At 40.8% G+C, this 17,605-nt stretch overlaps 1 protein-coding gene across 6 annotated transcripts in view; it reads right to left on the reverse strand.

Annotated features, from left to right (window-relative positions):
- Positions 1 to 17,605, reverse strand: part of KANSL1L (KAT8 regulatory NSL complex subunit 1 like) — a 62,612-nt gene that overhangs the window by 2,363 nt on the left and 42,644 nt on the right. For 5 of the 6 annotated variants that reach the window (XR_010071929.1, XM_063340990.1, XM_063340989.1 and 2 more), the window contains 8 exons: positions 16,629 to 16,791; positions 12,420 to 12,530; positions 11,868 to 12,005; positions 9,456 to 9,580; positions 7,909 to 8,033; positions 6,851 to 6,905; positions 1,252 to 1,364; positions 33 to 213 (listed from right to left, as the gene is read on the reverse strand). Coding sequence is in view for 5 of the 6 variants with exons in the window: in XM_063340990.1 (XP_063197060.1) it covers positions 33 to 213; positions 1,252 to 1,364; positions 6,851 to 6,905; positions 7,909 to 8,033; positions 9,456 to 9,580; positions 11,868 to 12,005; positions 12,420 to 12,530; positions 16,629 to 16,791 (1,011 nt within the window). In the remaining variant the exon portion in view is untranslated. Of the gene's footprint in view, positions 1 to 32; positions 214 to 1,251; positions 1,365 to 6,850; positions 6,906 to 7,908; positions 8,034 to 9,455; positions 9,581 to 11,867; positions 12,006 to 12,419; positions 12,531 to 16,628; positions 16,792 to 17,605 lie in introns of those variants that run through there. The other variant, XM_063340993.1, reaches the window with a different exon arrangement.

Below are 17,605 nucleotides of genomic sequence, written 5' to 3' on the forward strand. Positions count from 1 at the left end.
GACAAGACCCAGAAGCGACTGGAAGCACCCACCTTTGCTTCCTGGTTCTCCCTGCAGAGTTGTGCAATCCCTGAACAAACAGAGCTGTGGGCTTCCGAAGTCAAGTCAGGAACAGGTTCAGCAGCACAATGCAGCGAGGCACAGGAGCTGCCATGGTGGTCTTTCTGCACTGAATCTTGGCTGTGTCGTCCATCAGCATTTTTGCTGTAAGACCTAGTGCAGGATAAGAGACGAGAGTCTTAAGAGCGACCCCCTGCCCTTTCACATCACCAGGAACAGTTTAGATTTTCTTTTCAAAGCATTCAGTTTCTCCATATGTACTACCTACATTCTACTTATGTAAATCAAAAGAGCAGATGAAAACACACATGGTTCTTGACAACCTTGTTGTCACAAGCCAAAGCAAGAGTGCTATGCGGAGGAGCTAACCGGATAAAACAGGGCGGGAACAGGCGCGCTCTGGCCTCAGAACAGCTGGTGGCTCGTCCTACTCCTGCGCCTTGCTCCGCACGCTCACCAGAACAGGAATTTTGGAAAGAAGTCAGCGAGCCGCGGGCTGTTCCCACTTGGGGAAACACGGCATCGTTTGCAGGAGCCTGCGGAGTCCAAACTGCACTGTCAGCAGACCGTGCCAATGAAACTCGAGAAGAAACAGCAGGTCCTTGGGCTCCCACTTCCCACCTCTGCTCTGGACTCATCTCCAAAGCAGTCAAAATAATTTAAAAGATTAAAAATTTTGACCTCGCCTTTAATGCAAATTCGAGGTAGATATAAAATACTGGCACACATCTTAAATGCCAGGTGAAGTCTGATCTTGCCCATGTCAACATCAGTTTTACTTCTGAATTCAAATAGCACTAAGATTTCACTGAAGAGTTCATAGGGTTTCAAAATTAAGGGTACATATAGAACTTGTATTCTTCAGTACACTTTCTAAAGTTTTCTTTATGTTCAAAAAGGCTTAAAATATAATTCCTTAATATGGTTTAGTTCTAATTTTATCCTGCATTAAAAAATACAAGGTCACTAACACGCCAAATTTTTGGAAGTATACATGCTTCAGAACTTCAGGCTGTGAGCCTTCCCTTTCCAGCCACGCAACCAAACATACCTGGTACTGTCCCTGTCGAGTTAATTAATGAGGAGGGCCCTCATTTTCAAAATTCTCTGACAGCATTTCTGAAACTGCTGCCCCAACAGCTGACACCAGTGGTTCAATAGGAACACTCTTATCAAAGTCAATACACCTGCCTGCTGTTCCTTCTGGGCCAGCGGCTCTGCTCCCACAGCGACCACCTTGCTCGCTCTCTTTTCTCATACTTTGTATGACGTAAGGAAAAAACTTCATCTGACAGATCTTCTATCTGTAACGAAATACAGGGATAGCTGCTGCCATAATTACGAACATCACTAGAAACAAAGGCAGCCAATATTATACATAATTCTGCAAAGGTCTGTTCACCAAATGAGAGGAGGCAACGCAATGCATGCTCGCGGTATAAAGGCACATCAAAACATATGCATTCAGCTTGCACTCTCACTACAACCCTGGTATATGGGACGCTGTCACTTTGCCTTTATTTCTGTACATGTCTGTGCTTGATCTGAATGGATATAGAAATTATACCCCCCATGCAACTAACACATTTTTCTCTATGGTGAGAGGCAAAAATTAAGAGGACAAGCATTCATTTGCAGATCAAGGCAGTATTAAAAGCACATAATAAAGACAAGCAAAAATTGCAGGAGTTTCCAGAAACTGCTTTAAGGAGGCTGGAGGCAGCAGGATTTGCCAGGTGCTCTTTAGGCACAGAGAAATAGGTCTGAGATCACCAAGGATGCAGATAGCCCCACACTGAGAGAACTCAGCAAACCTGAGGTGCCGCATTCCTGCTATGAAACCAAGCAGAAAATGGTTTCTGCTCTGAAGAGACTGTTTCTTAGCAAACAATTTGCATGACCCCAGTACAGCTTAAAAACGGCCCTAACGTGGGTACTTTAACTGCTCATAGTGAAACAAGAGCCAGCTTTTTAGATAAAACTCCTCAGCTGAGCTATCACATCCGACCTTCACTTTGAGAAAGCCATCTTCACTTTTCTGTTGGCAGCACACCGGGAAGTTTGCTCCTTCGACAGGGCTGTCCGAGGAGCACTTTGCTGCCCTTGCCCCTCGGCTCCCCACATGGCTGGATGAGCTCTTGGCTGGGCCCCTCCAGTACAGCTCAGAGTTATTTCCAAGTGCTCCAAACCATTCAACCTCTTCAAAGTTCACCTAAAAAGCTACAGTTGGCGAGAGCATATGAGTGCTGCAGCCATGGATTTTATGCCAGCCACTCCCAATCAACAGCAGAGAAATTCTAGGAAAGAACAATTCCTGGTCATAGAAGCTGTGAAACTGCAACTGCCAGATCGGTTCTGGACAAGAATTATACCAATACCTGGGGAGTCATGGAAAATAAGTTGAATTTTTTCTATAAAGCAAAATCCTCAGTGGTGTTATACAAGGAACGCTATTTATCTTCTGACTGAGTCTGACAAAATACAGAACTAAACGCAGAGTCCTCACTGCAGTGCCAGACAGAGCCACACAATATGGGCTACGCTGTCAGCTGGAAGTACTCCACTAACGGCCCAGACGTTTTCTGCAGAAGCCGTTCTTTGTATCAAGTCTCGTAGCACTGAGGTAGTTCATACCATTATGGATACAAATGCAAATATTACAATGCACTTATGCTGCCGTAAGCATAGCTGGTAGTGGCACACAGCTTGCCAGAGAGCACGTCTCCAACCCAGGCGGCTGGTCGTGAACGACAGCCCCACAATTAAATGTGACTGTGCCAGTGAAAAGGGTCCCAAAGGCTTCAGCGCGATCTGAAAAAGCCACACGACCTGCTTGCTAAAACCATAGCTGCCCGGTTCCTCCCCAGCCCCGCACTCAACAGGAACCTTCAGACAAACAAGCCTGCTTTGTTTGCCCATCTCCTGACTGCTTTTTGAAGACTCCTCATTGCTTTTATTTATTTATGTTAAACACAAACCACTTTGTTAGCTGCTGGTTTCCTTTCATGCAAGCCAACTTAATGGGTTTCCTCCTCTCTCTGGAATTCACCAGCTCTGTCACTTGGATGGCATCGGTGAGGGGCTGCATCTCAGTTCAGATTCTGTCTTTCTAAGGTCAGTGATGTATAGCGTGAAAGTGAGAATTTTATGAACTACAAAAGTGCTATTCCCTCAGGGAAAATTCAGGATTTTTCTGTGTGCTTAGATTTCCTTTGAAGTGGAAACAAAAGATAATTTTGAAAGAAAAACTTAGACTTTGAAAATACTTTTCTTAGCAAATTGCCAAAACTTTTCATGCTGGGAAGAAACTTCATTTTTAACAAGCTTCCTTTCAGAAATCAAAGTCCGCACTCCTTTCCAAATGAAAAGTTTTGAAAAATACAGAAATAAACCTTAATGTTCCTTTCCTATAGCTGATGATAGCAGATTTAACTACTTGTTTATGTAAAATGAGTTTTACCCAATTCCATTGAAGACTAACAAGTAATACATTTTCGTATTTTAAAATTACTGTCTGTTCTGTAGAGAAAAATCACATGACATGAGAGTAAAAGGTCTCTACTCAGGTCAGTACAGCCTCTGCCCCACTCCAGCTTTCTAACACTTCGTGTATTTCCTCCACCAACTTCAGGTTAATTTAAAGTTGCTGTAAGTGGAGAAATTTGATATTGTTTTTCTCCCCCACTAAGGTTATTTTGCAAAAGGACAAAAGAACTGTCATTCCTCAGTGGATGGATCTGGCAGGGATGTTGAGAGAAAAGACTATTAGGAAGGCCCATTTGCGAGGCATGTCTAATGATTTCACTCAAAGAAAAAGACTTAAAGCAAACTAAGATTTGGACACCCCCCCATCACATCTAGTTAAGCTACAAGACACTGTGCATTGATGTTGCATAGCACCAGGAATATTTCTGAAAGGTTCTCAAAACAACAAAGTCTGTGTTTCAGTCTTTGGCTTCATGGGAAACACTGAGTCATAAGCCATGAAAACACTTACGCAAAACTAATTACACACAGAATTATTCCACAGTATTTGTCATTACTAGAACAACTACAAAATAAACTTGGACATTACTTTACAACCATGCCTTGCCAGAAACTTTAACCTGGACAAAACAAATTAAAACCAAAATAAAACAGGAAAACCTATGCCACACCCTCCCATGCCTTAAAGCAATAACAGACTGCAAATTCATGCATGCAAACCAGGAAACTCAAACGCGCCATTTCCAAAACTATGTATTTTTAGAGCAAGTAATAGAGCAGACATAGATAGTAGATTAACTTTTGCAATGCCCAACTGTTACGTTTGTCCTTGTAAGGCAAATTTTCCAGACACAAAAATGAGGAACCCAAAAAAGGTAAGCTTTTTGTACTCAAATAAAGAGGCTTGTTGCATTGGAAGCCTTTAAATGAAGAAAAGAGAAGGGGAAAAAAAAAAGATATCAAGTGGAAGAAATCCCTAACTGCTGGTTGACACAAGGATAACTCCACAAGTTTTAAATTTAGCCATGCAGAAGACAGACAGAAAAGGAACTATTATATAGTACCACCACAGGCTGCTATGCAGTGGAAAGCAAAAAGCTTACTTTATATAAAAGCAGAGAGCACATTTTGCCCTCTCTTGTCCTTCACGAATGATCTCCTGAAGCTTGCCTTGATTTCAGTGTCAGAATGCGAGTGCAGAAAATGTGAAAAGGTAATACTGTTGTTTTCGCATGTCTTTTTTTCAAGCTTACTCAGTAACAAATCTAACACCCTAAAACCTACAGCAAGGAAGTGGAAGAATTATGACAGACAACCACCTTTTCTCAGTACTCTGAAAAACGTCCAAACCAATTAACACGATCCCCAAAGAAAGGAGGAAAATTGGCAAAAGATTATTTAGAGAAACAAGATCTTTAGCGTTTTTCTCTTGTCTGACATCTCTCCTCTCTTATGCTACCCAGTGGCTGACAGACAATACAGAAGCAGTGGACCACAGCAGGAGGCAAAGCTGCTGTATTGTTAACTCAAGTTATTTCCTGGCCAAAGGATGAATCATCCAGGATCAACTCATCATGCCAAACACAAATGCACTGGGAGGGCTACTAAAGGAGTGGTTGGCCCATGAGCTTCACAGAGGGACACCTTGAAGTCCCTTCAGCAAAATATGCTAAAAGTATGTAAGACGTGTATGGGATCTGAAAGCTAAACAAGAAATCCACGGAGTCCTCCAAGCAAGTCCCTTGAAGCCCTGAAGGCAAAACCACTGTTGAAATTCTTTTTTTTCCCCCCACAGACACCAGGAGGAAGAGAGAGCAATGAACAGTGGATTCTCAAGGGATGGAGCGCCCTTGCTGCCTTATTATTTATTCTCCAAATGGTTTAATTAAATATCCTTGCAGGAGAGTTCTCCTGTGTATGTAATTTGACCTTCTCACTACAAAAGAAGCTCAGGCATGTTTCCTGCTAGCAGAGACGGTACCAAACCAAAAGGCGGTGGTGGAGCTGACATAAACCTGACCACCAGATTTCACAAGAATTTCTGAAGCACGTGAGAAAACGCAGGGACAGAGTAAGTTTTCCTCTTCCTTCCAGCCCAAGAGTATGGTGCCAAATGAGTGCAACTCCAGCAGCTAGGGACCTGACACCATGATGCTCTCTGAAAGGAAAGGTTAATTTCCATGCAGCAGGCAGCTACAGACCTAGTACAACTCCAGGGAAGCTAGTGTCTTTGTGGAGACCGTATTTTCTACCCCAAGGGAGTGGCATAAGGATTTAATTTGTTGACTGTGTTTAGCATAACCTTCTGTACTGCTACCCAAATGCAATCTTTTCCACTACTAAGGCACCTAAACACCGTTTGTAGAGATTCTCTGAATAAGGAGCTCAAGAATAGATATTGCGGATAAAGGTACGAATACAAGTCCTACAGTTACACCACCTGATAGCGGCCTGTAGCAGAGACTGGAGAGATGTCCAAAGGACAGCAAAACGGGCAGGTTTCTGGAAAAGGAGCCACAAAGAGATTGGAAGGACAGAAAAACAGCCTAGAGACCAGACCTGCTGGTACATTCACACTAGGGTTATGAAATGCCTCAAAGCCCTACTTAGGGGAGAAAGGGACCCCCAGCTGCAAAGTCCACAGACATTCCCTGGGAGAAAAAGGCAGATTCTTATGTCTGGAGGAAGCAACAGCAGCACACGATGTGCAAACTTAGCTCCAGAGGCAAGCAGGAAATGCTGAAGGTTACGTTGTTCCTGAGAAAGCAGAAAGAAGAAAAGTTTGCTCCCAACAGGAGAGTTTCAGGAAAACGAACACTGAGAAGAAAACTGAGGAAACCTGCTGGGCGCGCAGGCAAAATGCCAAATTACCTCCTGAAGAGAAACAGGCCACGGAAACTGGCCACCAAGGAAGAGGATGAGAGAGACGGACAGGCGTTACAGCACAGGCAGCCCTGCAGAGAGCCAGCATCACCACGCCCAGGAGCTGGGGAGGCGGAGGCCTGACCAAAGGGACCCTCTGGGAGCGCTGACTGTGCCGACAGCCAGGGGCAGAAGAGCCAAACGAACGAGCGAACAACGATTATTAATGGAGACACTCACACTTCCGTCATCCAACATAGGGGCAATCAGGTTGGGATAAGACACATTTTCACAATCTGGTACTTTATTTTTGAAATTTGAAACTTACCAGATTTGCATGAAGTCAGTGACTGATATATATATATATATATACTGATTATCCCAATTATATATTATATCTAGTTTTATAAGAAACTGGTGGTTTAATTAAAATACAGCCTACCTCTTCTTCATCTGTATGAGATCTTTCTAAAGGTTGAAATTCAACAACTCTCCAGCTAGAAATGAGACAAGAAGAGTCAAATTAATTTATCTAAATGCTGTTTCATTATTTCAACAGTAGAGACAACTATTCTATTTCTACACTATATTGTTCATGACTCTTTCTTCAACACTGCTTGTGCTTCAAAATTGCTTTCAAATAAAATAATTTCAATTTTAAAGTGCTGATAACAGATGCCCAAAATTTAGATTTTCCTTTCCCAACCCAGTATCTAACCTTTCCTTTTCCCAACAGTCTTTAAGCTAATAAAATTAAATATTAATAATATTCAACTTTAAAGACAACATAAAACCAAATACAAATTAGAGACTTAAAATATGGAACAACTGCATCTAGACATTTCAGGCAATTTGCTAGTAAGCCACAGAATTACAGCACAGGAGGTCAATTACCCTGTGTTAGCAACCTAAAGATGTTATTTTTCTTAAAAAAAAAAAAAAAAGAAAAAAGAAAAGAAAAAAAAAGAAAAGAAAAAAGAAAAGAAAAAAAAAGAAGTATCTCCAGAATCACGGATGGTACGTTTACACTGTATGGAAAAATACATTAAGCTTATTCTACTGTATCAGAATGGATAAATTTTAAAAATTTATGCTAAAACCATTTCTGTTTAATTCACTGAAAACAGTTAACTATTTTCTTAGGAAACATAACACACAAAGACACTAACCTCCAAATAACCGTTCCGAGCATGTCAGCCTTATGGCACATTTAAGGCCACGAATATCAGTACAATTAAAATGATAGAAACCCACTTCTATTTTTAGCCAGTCTGTGCATCTGCCACCTCCCTGCATGTATCAGACTTGTGCTATCAGCTGTCCAGTCTTCCCACCACTCCCGTCACACACAGTGAAGTGCACAGAAAAAAAACCCAGAGTGCATGAAAAGATCATCTTAATAGTCTAAAATTATCCAACTACATGTTAAAGATATTCTTAGTTAATGTTCTCATATTCATTTTGGTATCTTCTTTGCAGCTAAGGAGGCCATGAACAAACCTTGGGGTAAGGATTTCTTTGTACTGTAGTTTCTCCAACTTTGATGGTGCCACCAGAGACATTGGAATAACAATGTTGTCTATATCATAGGAGCTCTCGCTTCTCAACCTCCTCCTGGAGTTATGCTGTGTAATAGAGTCAATACAAGATGAGATTCATCAGCTCAAATCGCAGGATCTACATGTTAGCTAAGAAACATGAGAACTGCAGGAGGAGACAGTCTGTAACTTGAACACATTTTCTAGTGGCTTTGTGACTTCTGACTTTCCCCCGACCCAACAGAATCTCAACAAATCTTAAAGCTATCTCATCTCTGAGCTTTACTTCTTGCTAGCATGACTCTTACTGAAATCGGTGGGAGTTTTCCTTTCTTGATTTCGGTTACAGTTAATTCTGAATACTTATGTGAACTTTGAAGTTAATGCATCCTTCTTCATAACGTTCAGTCTACGAAGATGACCTTCTATAATCTATCTACTAACCCGTAGCCCCAGTGGTGCTTCGGTATGATACAATTAAGAATCCCAAAAGAATGAAGCTACATTTAGTAGTGAAGAACAGCCTACATGGAAAGTGGTTTTCTGGAAGACGTGCGAAAGACAGAAATTGAATTGCTTTGCCATGATCATAGTGGGATTCCTGGTGGAGCTCTTTGCCCATTAGTGCATGGAACCTACATGGGTCAAAACCTGAAATTCCTAGATTGCAGGAGAAAGCTTAGTTTTAAACCACGGTACATTCCATATTACATCATCTCAATTTTTAGCTGAATGTTAATGGAAGCAGTCTATTCTAAAATGCTCATTTAGGTGGTTTTTGACAATGGTCTGCTCAAGCAAGGGAAAAAAAGGAGGAGTGTGCATTGTCAAAAATGTGGGGGGGATTTAAACTCAGCTCTCCAGGACTCATCACCAGATTGAAACATGATGACTTGGAGAGCACCAGTATAACACTAGGCTTGGCAGAACTGTGGGACTGAAATCTGAGCATTATTATGAAATTCTTAATGAATTCCAATAAAACAAAGTGTGTTTCTGCAGGGACTTCACTGAACCAGAGCTGTGCTGCTCTTAGCAATTTTATATACCAGAGACTTTGCCTGTAGCTCTGCAGAAAAGGTTTTAAATAGCGAAACTGAGAGTTAACAAATTCTGTGACTATATTTGCACCATGAGGCCATTTTATGTAGCTGCACCAAGAAAAAAGGGTCATAAGAGCCCTTGCGTAAAATTTGGAACACAAATCACAGTATATTAATGAAATTTGGAATAAAAAATAAAAATGAAAGGCCCAATGCCAATAAACTAAACTTACACTCCAGTTATATGATCTGCAAAATTCTTTTACAAGCAAGTATCTGTTTTAGGAACACCACATACTCAATCTGGAATAAATTACTTAATGTAATACACTTAATTCACTGTAAAAATGCTCTGTACTGTAATTTAACACTAAATTAGATGTAAAAGGCATGTGGTTGTGGATTATTAGTTTGCATAACTCTCTGTTGATATTTCAGTTAGGACAGCGATACATTTTTGGTTTACCTGTGATGAAGTGCTGTGAGTGGGCCTAGACATCGCATTGACATTGGTCGCGGCAGTAAAACTGCTATGGGATTCTGGTTCTGCATGTTGAAAGGAGAATGTCTCAAACCTAGCGTTACGTTCGCCTGTCACAAGAGATAATAACAACAAAAATGCATACTGGCTGTTGTCTATTAGACTAAAGATATTTTTCCATACAGTAATAGTAAAGTCATTTCTAGAAGCCCACAGCTAACCACTTAGGATTTAACTAATACTAAAAAAAGCCATCTAAATAAACACTTGTTACTCATCCTGTCATTGTTCCACAAAACTCATCCCTCTCCTTCTATGAAGGATTTCTACTTGTGGAACCAGCTTCATATGGGCAAATCCTGTTTCTCTTTTTGGAACCTGCCGTAGACTGCACAGACAGCAAACGCAATCACTTGGAGTTAGCGGAGCGCTCCAGTGTCCCTAACGGTGCTCCCTGACCTGGGCTGCAGCTCACTGATGTGCCTGTTCACCAAGCGCTCACTGGAGGCTTCTTCCTTGATAAAATAAAACTGGCAGCAAGGGTAACAAATCAAACTAGTTACCACCTATGTGTGGTTTCTTCTAGTAGTGATCCATCGCTACAGCCAAATTGTAATTCTTGTTTTCCCTTATTCAGTCCCAGTGTAAGCTGCATTTAGGGGGACTTGGAATTTAACCACCTGTGTTCTGCTTTCCTTCTACCTTAATCGCCAGCAAGAAAAGAGAACTCAGATTTAATATGCAACTAGTAAAAAGGATCAGTGTATTCCAACATGGAAAAAGAGGTAAGACTGATCCTAAAGACTGTGTCGCACAGGCTGGGTCAAGGACATGAACTCTCATCTCCCAGGCAGCTCTGCAACTCCCTGGCACACAGCTTTTATTTTTGGCCTGGTTCATCAGGCTGACCTTCCCCATGGATAATTTCTCCTAGACAGAGCCCAAATTAGGAATAAATATGTAGTACTACACCCGTAGCACTAATAAACTAGAACTTCTGCTGCAACTCATGAATACACCACACAGCAGTTTTCTGGCATTGGGAAACGATGATCCTCATGATAAAAGATTGCTTTTTTTCTTTCATTAACTCAAAGAACTAAATACTATTGGCAGAAGACTAACTGTAACTTCAAAAGGTTTACAGCAAGAAGTTTTCTCTCTTCTGGATGCTCCCAAGCAACGCCAATTGTTGATTTCAGTGTGCTTGATAGTACACTTAGGGAAACCCGGTTGCCAGAAGCAGTGTCAGCATCCACCTTTTGGGCACCAGAGACTGGTTATGGGAGCGGGTGGCGTGGCAAAAAGGATCTCTGATGGTGAGAAGGGGACAGGGCACAGCACCCCCTGCAGACAGGCACAGGGCCTAAGAGAAGACTCTGCAGCAAATGAATGATACAGAGAAAAAAACAAACAACTTCATCTAAATCAGAGACAGTTTTCAGTCTGTCCAAAACCACCTTTTATTCTTTCATGTAACTTTCTAATCAATAGGGTTTTTTGGTTTAGGGTTGTGTTTGGTTTGGTTTTTTTGTTTGGTTGGTTTTGGGGTTTTTGGGGTTTTTTTTTTGGTTTTGTTTTTTTTTTTTTTTTTTTTTTTTTTTAACAGATTGTAATTTTTTGTTAAATCATCTCTGCAGTAATTTCCATAACTCCACCTCTATTGCAAGATTAACTAGCAGTTTTACCTGGATATGCAACAGAAGTTTATTTTTCCATAACGTTTTATTTCTTTACAATGGTACACTGAATTTTTTGTCCCTAAAATTATCACATTATTCTACAGAACTTTCAGGGCACTTTCTATTAACTTACCAAGTGCTGAAGTAGAGGTTTAATGGCTTAAAATATAAAGATAACAAGGGTGAAAACACTAATTATATGCACTGACTACTTGCAAGTCCTCTTAACAGTCTGGAAGGAAACCAGAACCACAAATGGCAGTATGCAACAAATGAAACATAGCTGACCAGAGATGCCAGGAATAGTAAATGTTTGGTTGGGCACACAATTTGACAGGTAACTTTGCAATTCACTCTGTTTCTCTGACTACTATAAAAAAAAGCCCTTCATATTGAAAATAATGACACCCAGTATTAGAAAAACACAGCTGGGCTGCTGAGCAGTTTCCTTTAAGAGTATTTCAAAAATAAAATACAGAAGCTGGTCTCGTTTTGTAATATATACTCAAGAAGAAAGAGAAAGATTACTATGCTTTAAAATAGTACGTTATTTTCATGGTGTCATAACTACATTTCTTCATTTCTGTAAAGTTTCATACAGTAGCCTTTTTGGAGACAACTTAATTCTCAAAAGCCCAGTGACAACAAACTAATTTATACAGAACATATTTTTAAAGAAGGAGTGCCGTCTTAAACAATACCATTTTTTTCTTACCTACTGCTGTCTCACTTAGATGTCTTTTCTTTCTTCCTTCCGACAGCTGGTCAGATGTTCCTGACACTGACGGAGATTTGGAATTAGATAAACAGGCACTGCTCCATTGTTTGACAGAAACATTATGTTGATTATAGTCTAAAACAGAAAAAGCACGTATTGAGTTGAAAACTTATTTTCCATTGGTGCAATTTACAGGCAATCTCAACTGCTGAACAATTTATAATGGAAAAAAACCAGATTTCTGATAGGAATCCAGAGTAAACAGCACTGCCGTCAGGCACCTGTGTCTGCAGAGAAGCCATGGTCCAAACTCCCCCCGCTTGTATTACTGCCCTCCCACGACTCTGATGGGATCATTTCAGTGCAACAAGAGAACTTGACACTATGGTCTGGGAAGAGATTCCTCCTCCACCTAAAGCCTTAGCCGGTTACCTTTTCTGATAACCTGCTTTGTGGTGAGTTTATAAATTGAACCTCTTCAGCACAGACAGTATGGGCAAATGAATGAAAAACAGTCTTGCAAATATTAAAGTATTTTTCTTTACATACCATTGTCTGGAGATACTTTAAACTCCACTCCCAATGATGAGGTATCAACAGGTTCTCCTTTGATGTCATCCTTCCTTAATAATGTTTCAAAATATACGTGAAGAGGAATATCTAATAAAAAAAAAAAAAAGAAATCCAAAGGGAATGGAGTCTACATCGGAAAGATGGCAACCTACGTGCCAATGAATTATGCATCATCACTAAAGGCCTAGGAATCGATTACACAACACTATGTAATATGATCTATGAGCAATATTGCTGCCTCCAGGCCTTCAACTCATGAAGAACGGCAGCACCGAGTAAATGCTGCGAGGACACATCGCTTGTCTGTATAGCAGCAGGGTCTTCACACCGTCAAGCTGAAGACAATATAGAAAAACATGTCCTGAGGCTGCTGAGAGCCAAAGGAAAACTCGATGACAATATCCAAAAAAGCCCAGCCAGACATTTCAAAGAGGTGATTTTTGCATGAGTAAGTAAGAAAATTTGAGGCAAGGTAAGTTACTGTATGAATGCTCACATGAGTATCTCATATCATACTCTCAGCAAGACAGTTATTGTATGAATGCCATCCTCTGCTACAGGCAAAGAGCTGAAGTCTTTTCAGTCAGTTACCTAAGTAGTATACAAGATAATTTCCAGTAACTGCCTGGAGGTAAGATCTGGAGGTACCTATCTTTGTATTAACAGGAAGTGAGAGTTATGCCATGGTAAAACCAGACCCATTTTCAGCTGTGAAGCGACACTGCCATACATACTGACCAAGGCAGTACGCTTAAGTGGTTCCGAACTCTCCAGCGCTACACGCTTCTAAGGGCTGACAACTCAGATCAAGGGAGGACTCAAACCTAAGGAATGTTCCCAAACAAATTCCAGTGCAGACACACACACTTTGCAGATTAACAACACTTTTTTTGGTGTTCAAAGTTGAAGTAGGAAAGAGCAAGGTTGTCTTACTCTGTGGAATAAACTCACAGTTCCTCCAGAATTGTTCTTCGTCAAAACAAGCTCTAGAGGGTATCAAGTGAGAGTGAGTCTGGGATCTGCCCCGCTTGACCAACTCCTGCACAAACCCCACATGGTGGGGAGCACACTGTGCACTTCTCCTGTAATCTGCAAAGCCTTCAGTTCAGCCTTTCGGGTACAGGTAATGAATGCTTTTGGAAATTGTTACTGCTGGGAACCTAGAGGTAATTTCAAGGTACATTCTTCTTTCCCTCTCCGGCAAAGGCTACAGCAGGGCAATGTAATTCATTCCCCGAGGGAGCTCTAACCAAGAGTTAGTCTGCAAAACATCTCAAGTGGTAAGGAATTTACCCGCTGTTGTAAGGCAGGAAGGCTTAAGAAAAATAGGTCTCTGTCTGAAAAGCCTTTCCAGAAAAAACATTACAAGACATTGCAATTACAAATTAAGTAGAAAGAAATAATGTGAACATAAGAAGCAGGCTTGACATTCAGAACAAGAAGAGGTCTGAGGGCAGGGACAAAGGGTGGGCATTAAACAATTTTTATTTACATACAACCTTAGCCTTATATGCCTTCAGGACCTGCCTGGACAGAAACTTTCAATAGATTTTGTTAACTAAAAAAAATAATTTATTACAATTTGATATGGACCTAACTAGATATTTTGTCACAAGACTAAAGATGACCCGGAAAAGATTGTTTCCCCCCAAGGTTTTTGCTGCGTCTCCTATTGTACTTCTGAGTAAAACCTAAAGTAGGCCTGAAAGGTTTATTAGTTGCAACATTTAAGTAAAGAAATAAACAAAGCATTTCTCCTGTTTTTTTTTCCTGGGAAATCACATGGATGTCTCAGATTTTTTTTATTAAGTGCTCCTATATCTTAATTAAAAGGGCAGGAGCATTTGTTCCAGTTTATCGGCAGAAATACCAGAAACCCAAACTTCTTCAATGCAAACTACAATTTTCCAGTTATCAGGGTGCAGATTTAAAGAGATGCTTTTATGCTCAAGGGATGCTGCAACCATTGACATACTTTTGGGTAAGGCCCTTGGTAATATGGAAACTCTGAAGGCACGACTTAGAACCACAGGGCCAGTTACACTTCCTGTGTACTAGTGGGCCAGTCCCACTGCACTGTATCACTACGTTGCTTGCAAATTCTCCTCTGAAAGTAAAAAATAGGTACAAGAGAGAACAGGATCGGAATCTTGAATTTGAATCCCTCCTCACAAACTGAAAAATCAAACTCCCAGAGTTTCGAAACAGAACAAATACCAGTAAGATATTTTAAAAAACAGAGGAAATTAAACCAAGAACCTTTTTTTCTACACTGCTGAAACACTTTTTTTATTCAGAAGAAAGTGGTAAAAGATGTGGGCACACCACAAGTAGTATTCTGAGAGAAGTTATCCCTCTGACAGGGGTAACTAAGGAAGCTGCAAAGAGAACATGAACCTGAATCAGCCTACCTGACCAAGTTGGAAATTTTCTAGCGTGCATTTATTCACAGTAATTCCTTCAAATGAAAGAAAGTGACAGATAGACTAGTGGTCTTCATGAGGAAGCACAGACTAGAGCCTCCCTCAAAAGCAAGGACTGCGCCTGAGCAGGAGATAGGAGTCTAGCGCTTTTTTCCTCTCTCAACTCTTATTAGCAAGACTAAGGCTGCCCAAAAAGAGAATAAATATTCCTCAAAAGAAAGATGTTCTTGGTATTGGAATGAAGCTAAAATATTATTTTTCTTCCTCCATCCTTACAAAGTAAAGTGACCAACAGTAACCATGATGCAATCCACAGCCTTTCAGTTTTTTTCTTTTCACAATGATTAGATTAGTCTTTTTTCTTGCTAAACTTCCTAGTCTCCCTTACAAGGTAGGAATAAATGCAAAGGGTATGGTCTTATATGACTATCCTTCAACAGACTTCTAAAGAAACACTTAAAAAACCCACACCAAAATATCTACAGTGCGGTAGAGTGAACCTTGCATAGAAGCAGCAGCAAGGAAGCAGTGTGATGAGCGAGCCAAACTGGCAGTCCCCCAGGACGCGTGTGGGGACAGCTCTCTGCAAGGGATTTGGGAACTACCATCTAAACCCCCCCCGGCTCCTGCCCAGCTGGGTGGTCAGAGCCACAGGGTAAGTGATGGAGAGTGTGTGTAAAGGAGAAAGATTTAGGAAGTGTTTTTCTCTCTTCTCCACAAGACTGGAATATTTGCTGTGGCACTCCTGGAGTGAGTGTTTCCTTCCCCCTTTCTGCTCCTCAAAATAAACTCCTTTTTATCCCATACATGGGATGTAAACCCTCGTAAACCTGCAAGAGTTGAGACCTTCTCAGGAATCCATGTCCACACTTGGGTCTTCTCTACTGGCCAGTGATGAGTTTTCCAAACCCAAGACTTATCTTAATGCTTGACTTCCTAATAGCAGGCTTGAGTGTATACACTGTCCTTCTGGGAAGACGGTGAGTTTGATTAAAGACTTAAGCAGTTCCATGGAAGTCAGTCTCACATTCAGGATTATTCTGTGGCAAAGAAGCCCCCCAGAACAGCAGAATTCCTGTATTGGTCAGCAACTACCTGGCAATGGGATTTTCTTAAAATAAAACACCCAAAATCCCAACAGTATCTGCTGGCATCCAGTCCCTTCTGCTGGTAACAGCACTTAATGTACTACTTGGGAGCACCAAGCGTTGTCAGGTTGCACCTGCACTAGTTTCAGAACTAATAAGAGTCAGAAAATCCACCTGCATTATCGTTCAAAAAGATTAAAGAATCAGATGACAGAAACCATAAACTTCAAAGATGACCAAAAAAGGCTGATTATCACAAAAACAATTACAAAAACTAAATAAAGCTTTTTCAGCCTAGTCCAAAGGGCCTGAACTGAAAGTTGCTCATGAAAAGAACACAACCAAGGTATGGTGATGTGTTGGCACAAGCACCATTCAAAGGGCTAATGCTGACTCAATTAGACACACCATGAAACACGCAAAAACTACCTTAACCAAAAACGTTCCCCTGACCAGTTTTTCTTGGTTGTACTCACTGGTATTAGAAATCTAGGTTTATTTTTCAAATGTCAGGATGAAGTCAAGATTTTCATTTAATCTAAACTCATATTTTGCCAGAGTAAGGTTTTCTGTAAGAAAACTAAGTCCCTCAAAAGCAAAGTTAGTCCATAAACTCTACAGCTCTCGCAAGCACAACCACCCTCTGTTAGGGGCACTGCACTGGAGTTACTTACCTGAAGGGAATGATAAGACCGGATGGAAGGAAGAGTCCAGCTCTTGCACATAATCTAGTATTCTAGATTCTGCCCTGTACTCACTCCTGCTGAAAGCTGGGGCTGGTACCATACACGGCAACTGAGTTTTATATGGAAAGGAGGCATCTCTAGGTGGCGAAGTCTGGAAGGATACACAGAAATAAAGGTTAAGTTCTCCTTTACTCACTTCCTTCACATTAGACCAGAAGAAAAATAATAATCTGAGTGACACTCTTCAATATGAGAAGAGGAAAAAAAAATTCCTACAAACTTCAGAGAGTCTAAACATGACTTACCTCCACTTATCATGGACTATGGCACACAATACAAACAATCCAAAAATACCCTTCAATTAGGGCCAGGAAACAATCGAAGTTTCCAGAGAAAATGTAACATTATGTATCATTATGCTGATATATCCTATGACAAACACACCCCCCTTAAAGTTCCATTCCAGCACAACAGCAATGATATAGATGCACAAACAAAACTAATACCAGACTAAATACAGTGGTCTCCTCCATTTATCCCCTCAATTTTAGTAAAAGTCTTACTACCAATACTGCGAGGAAGTTTGAACTGCTACATTTTAATGCAAGACACAATAGTAAACATTTTGAGCACACCGTATACTTAAACAAAGCAAAGTCTTTACCTTGTTATCATTTCAATATCAGATAAGCAACACACATAAAAGAAAGTACAAAGCTATAAATGCAGAGGGGTGCACTGAGGACTGATTGATTAATAGGTAGTAAGAGGAATTACTAGAAAGAGGAGAGCTGCAGAGAAAGATTGATTTAGCTGCTTATTTGAAAGGCTTGTGAAAGTACGGAAGGTAAGATAAAGGCTTGCCCAGAACTGGTAGGTGTGAGGTAGCAGGACGCTAAGGCAGGGTGAAAATGGGCAGGACTAAGCAGCAGAGCGCAGGCAATACCCTAAGCTCTGAAAGACAG

This window comes from Chroicocephalus ridibundus, chromosome 7, assembly GCF_963924245.1.
Source record: "Chroicocephalus ridibundus chromosome 7, bChrRid1.1, whole genome shotgun sequence".
Classification (NCBI taxonomy): domain Eukaryota; kingdom Metazoa; phylum Chordata; class Aves; order Charadriiformes; family Laridae; genus Chroicocephalus; species Chroicocephalus ridibundus.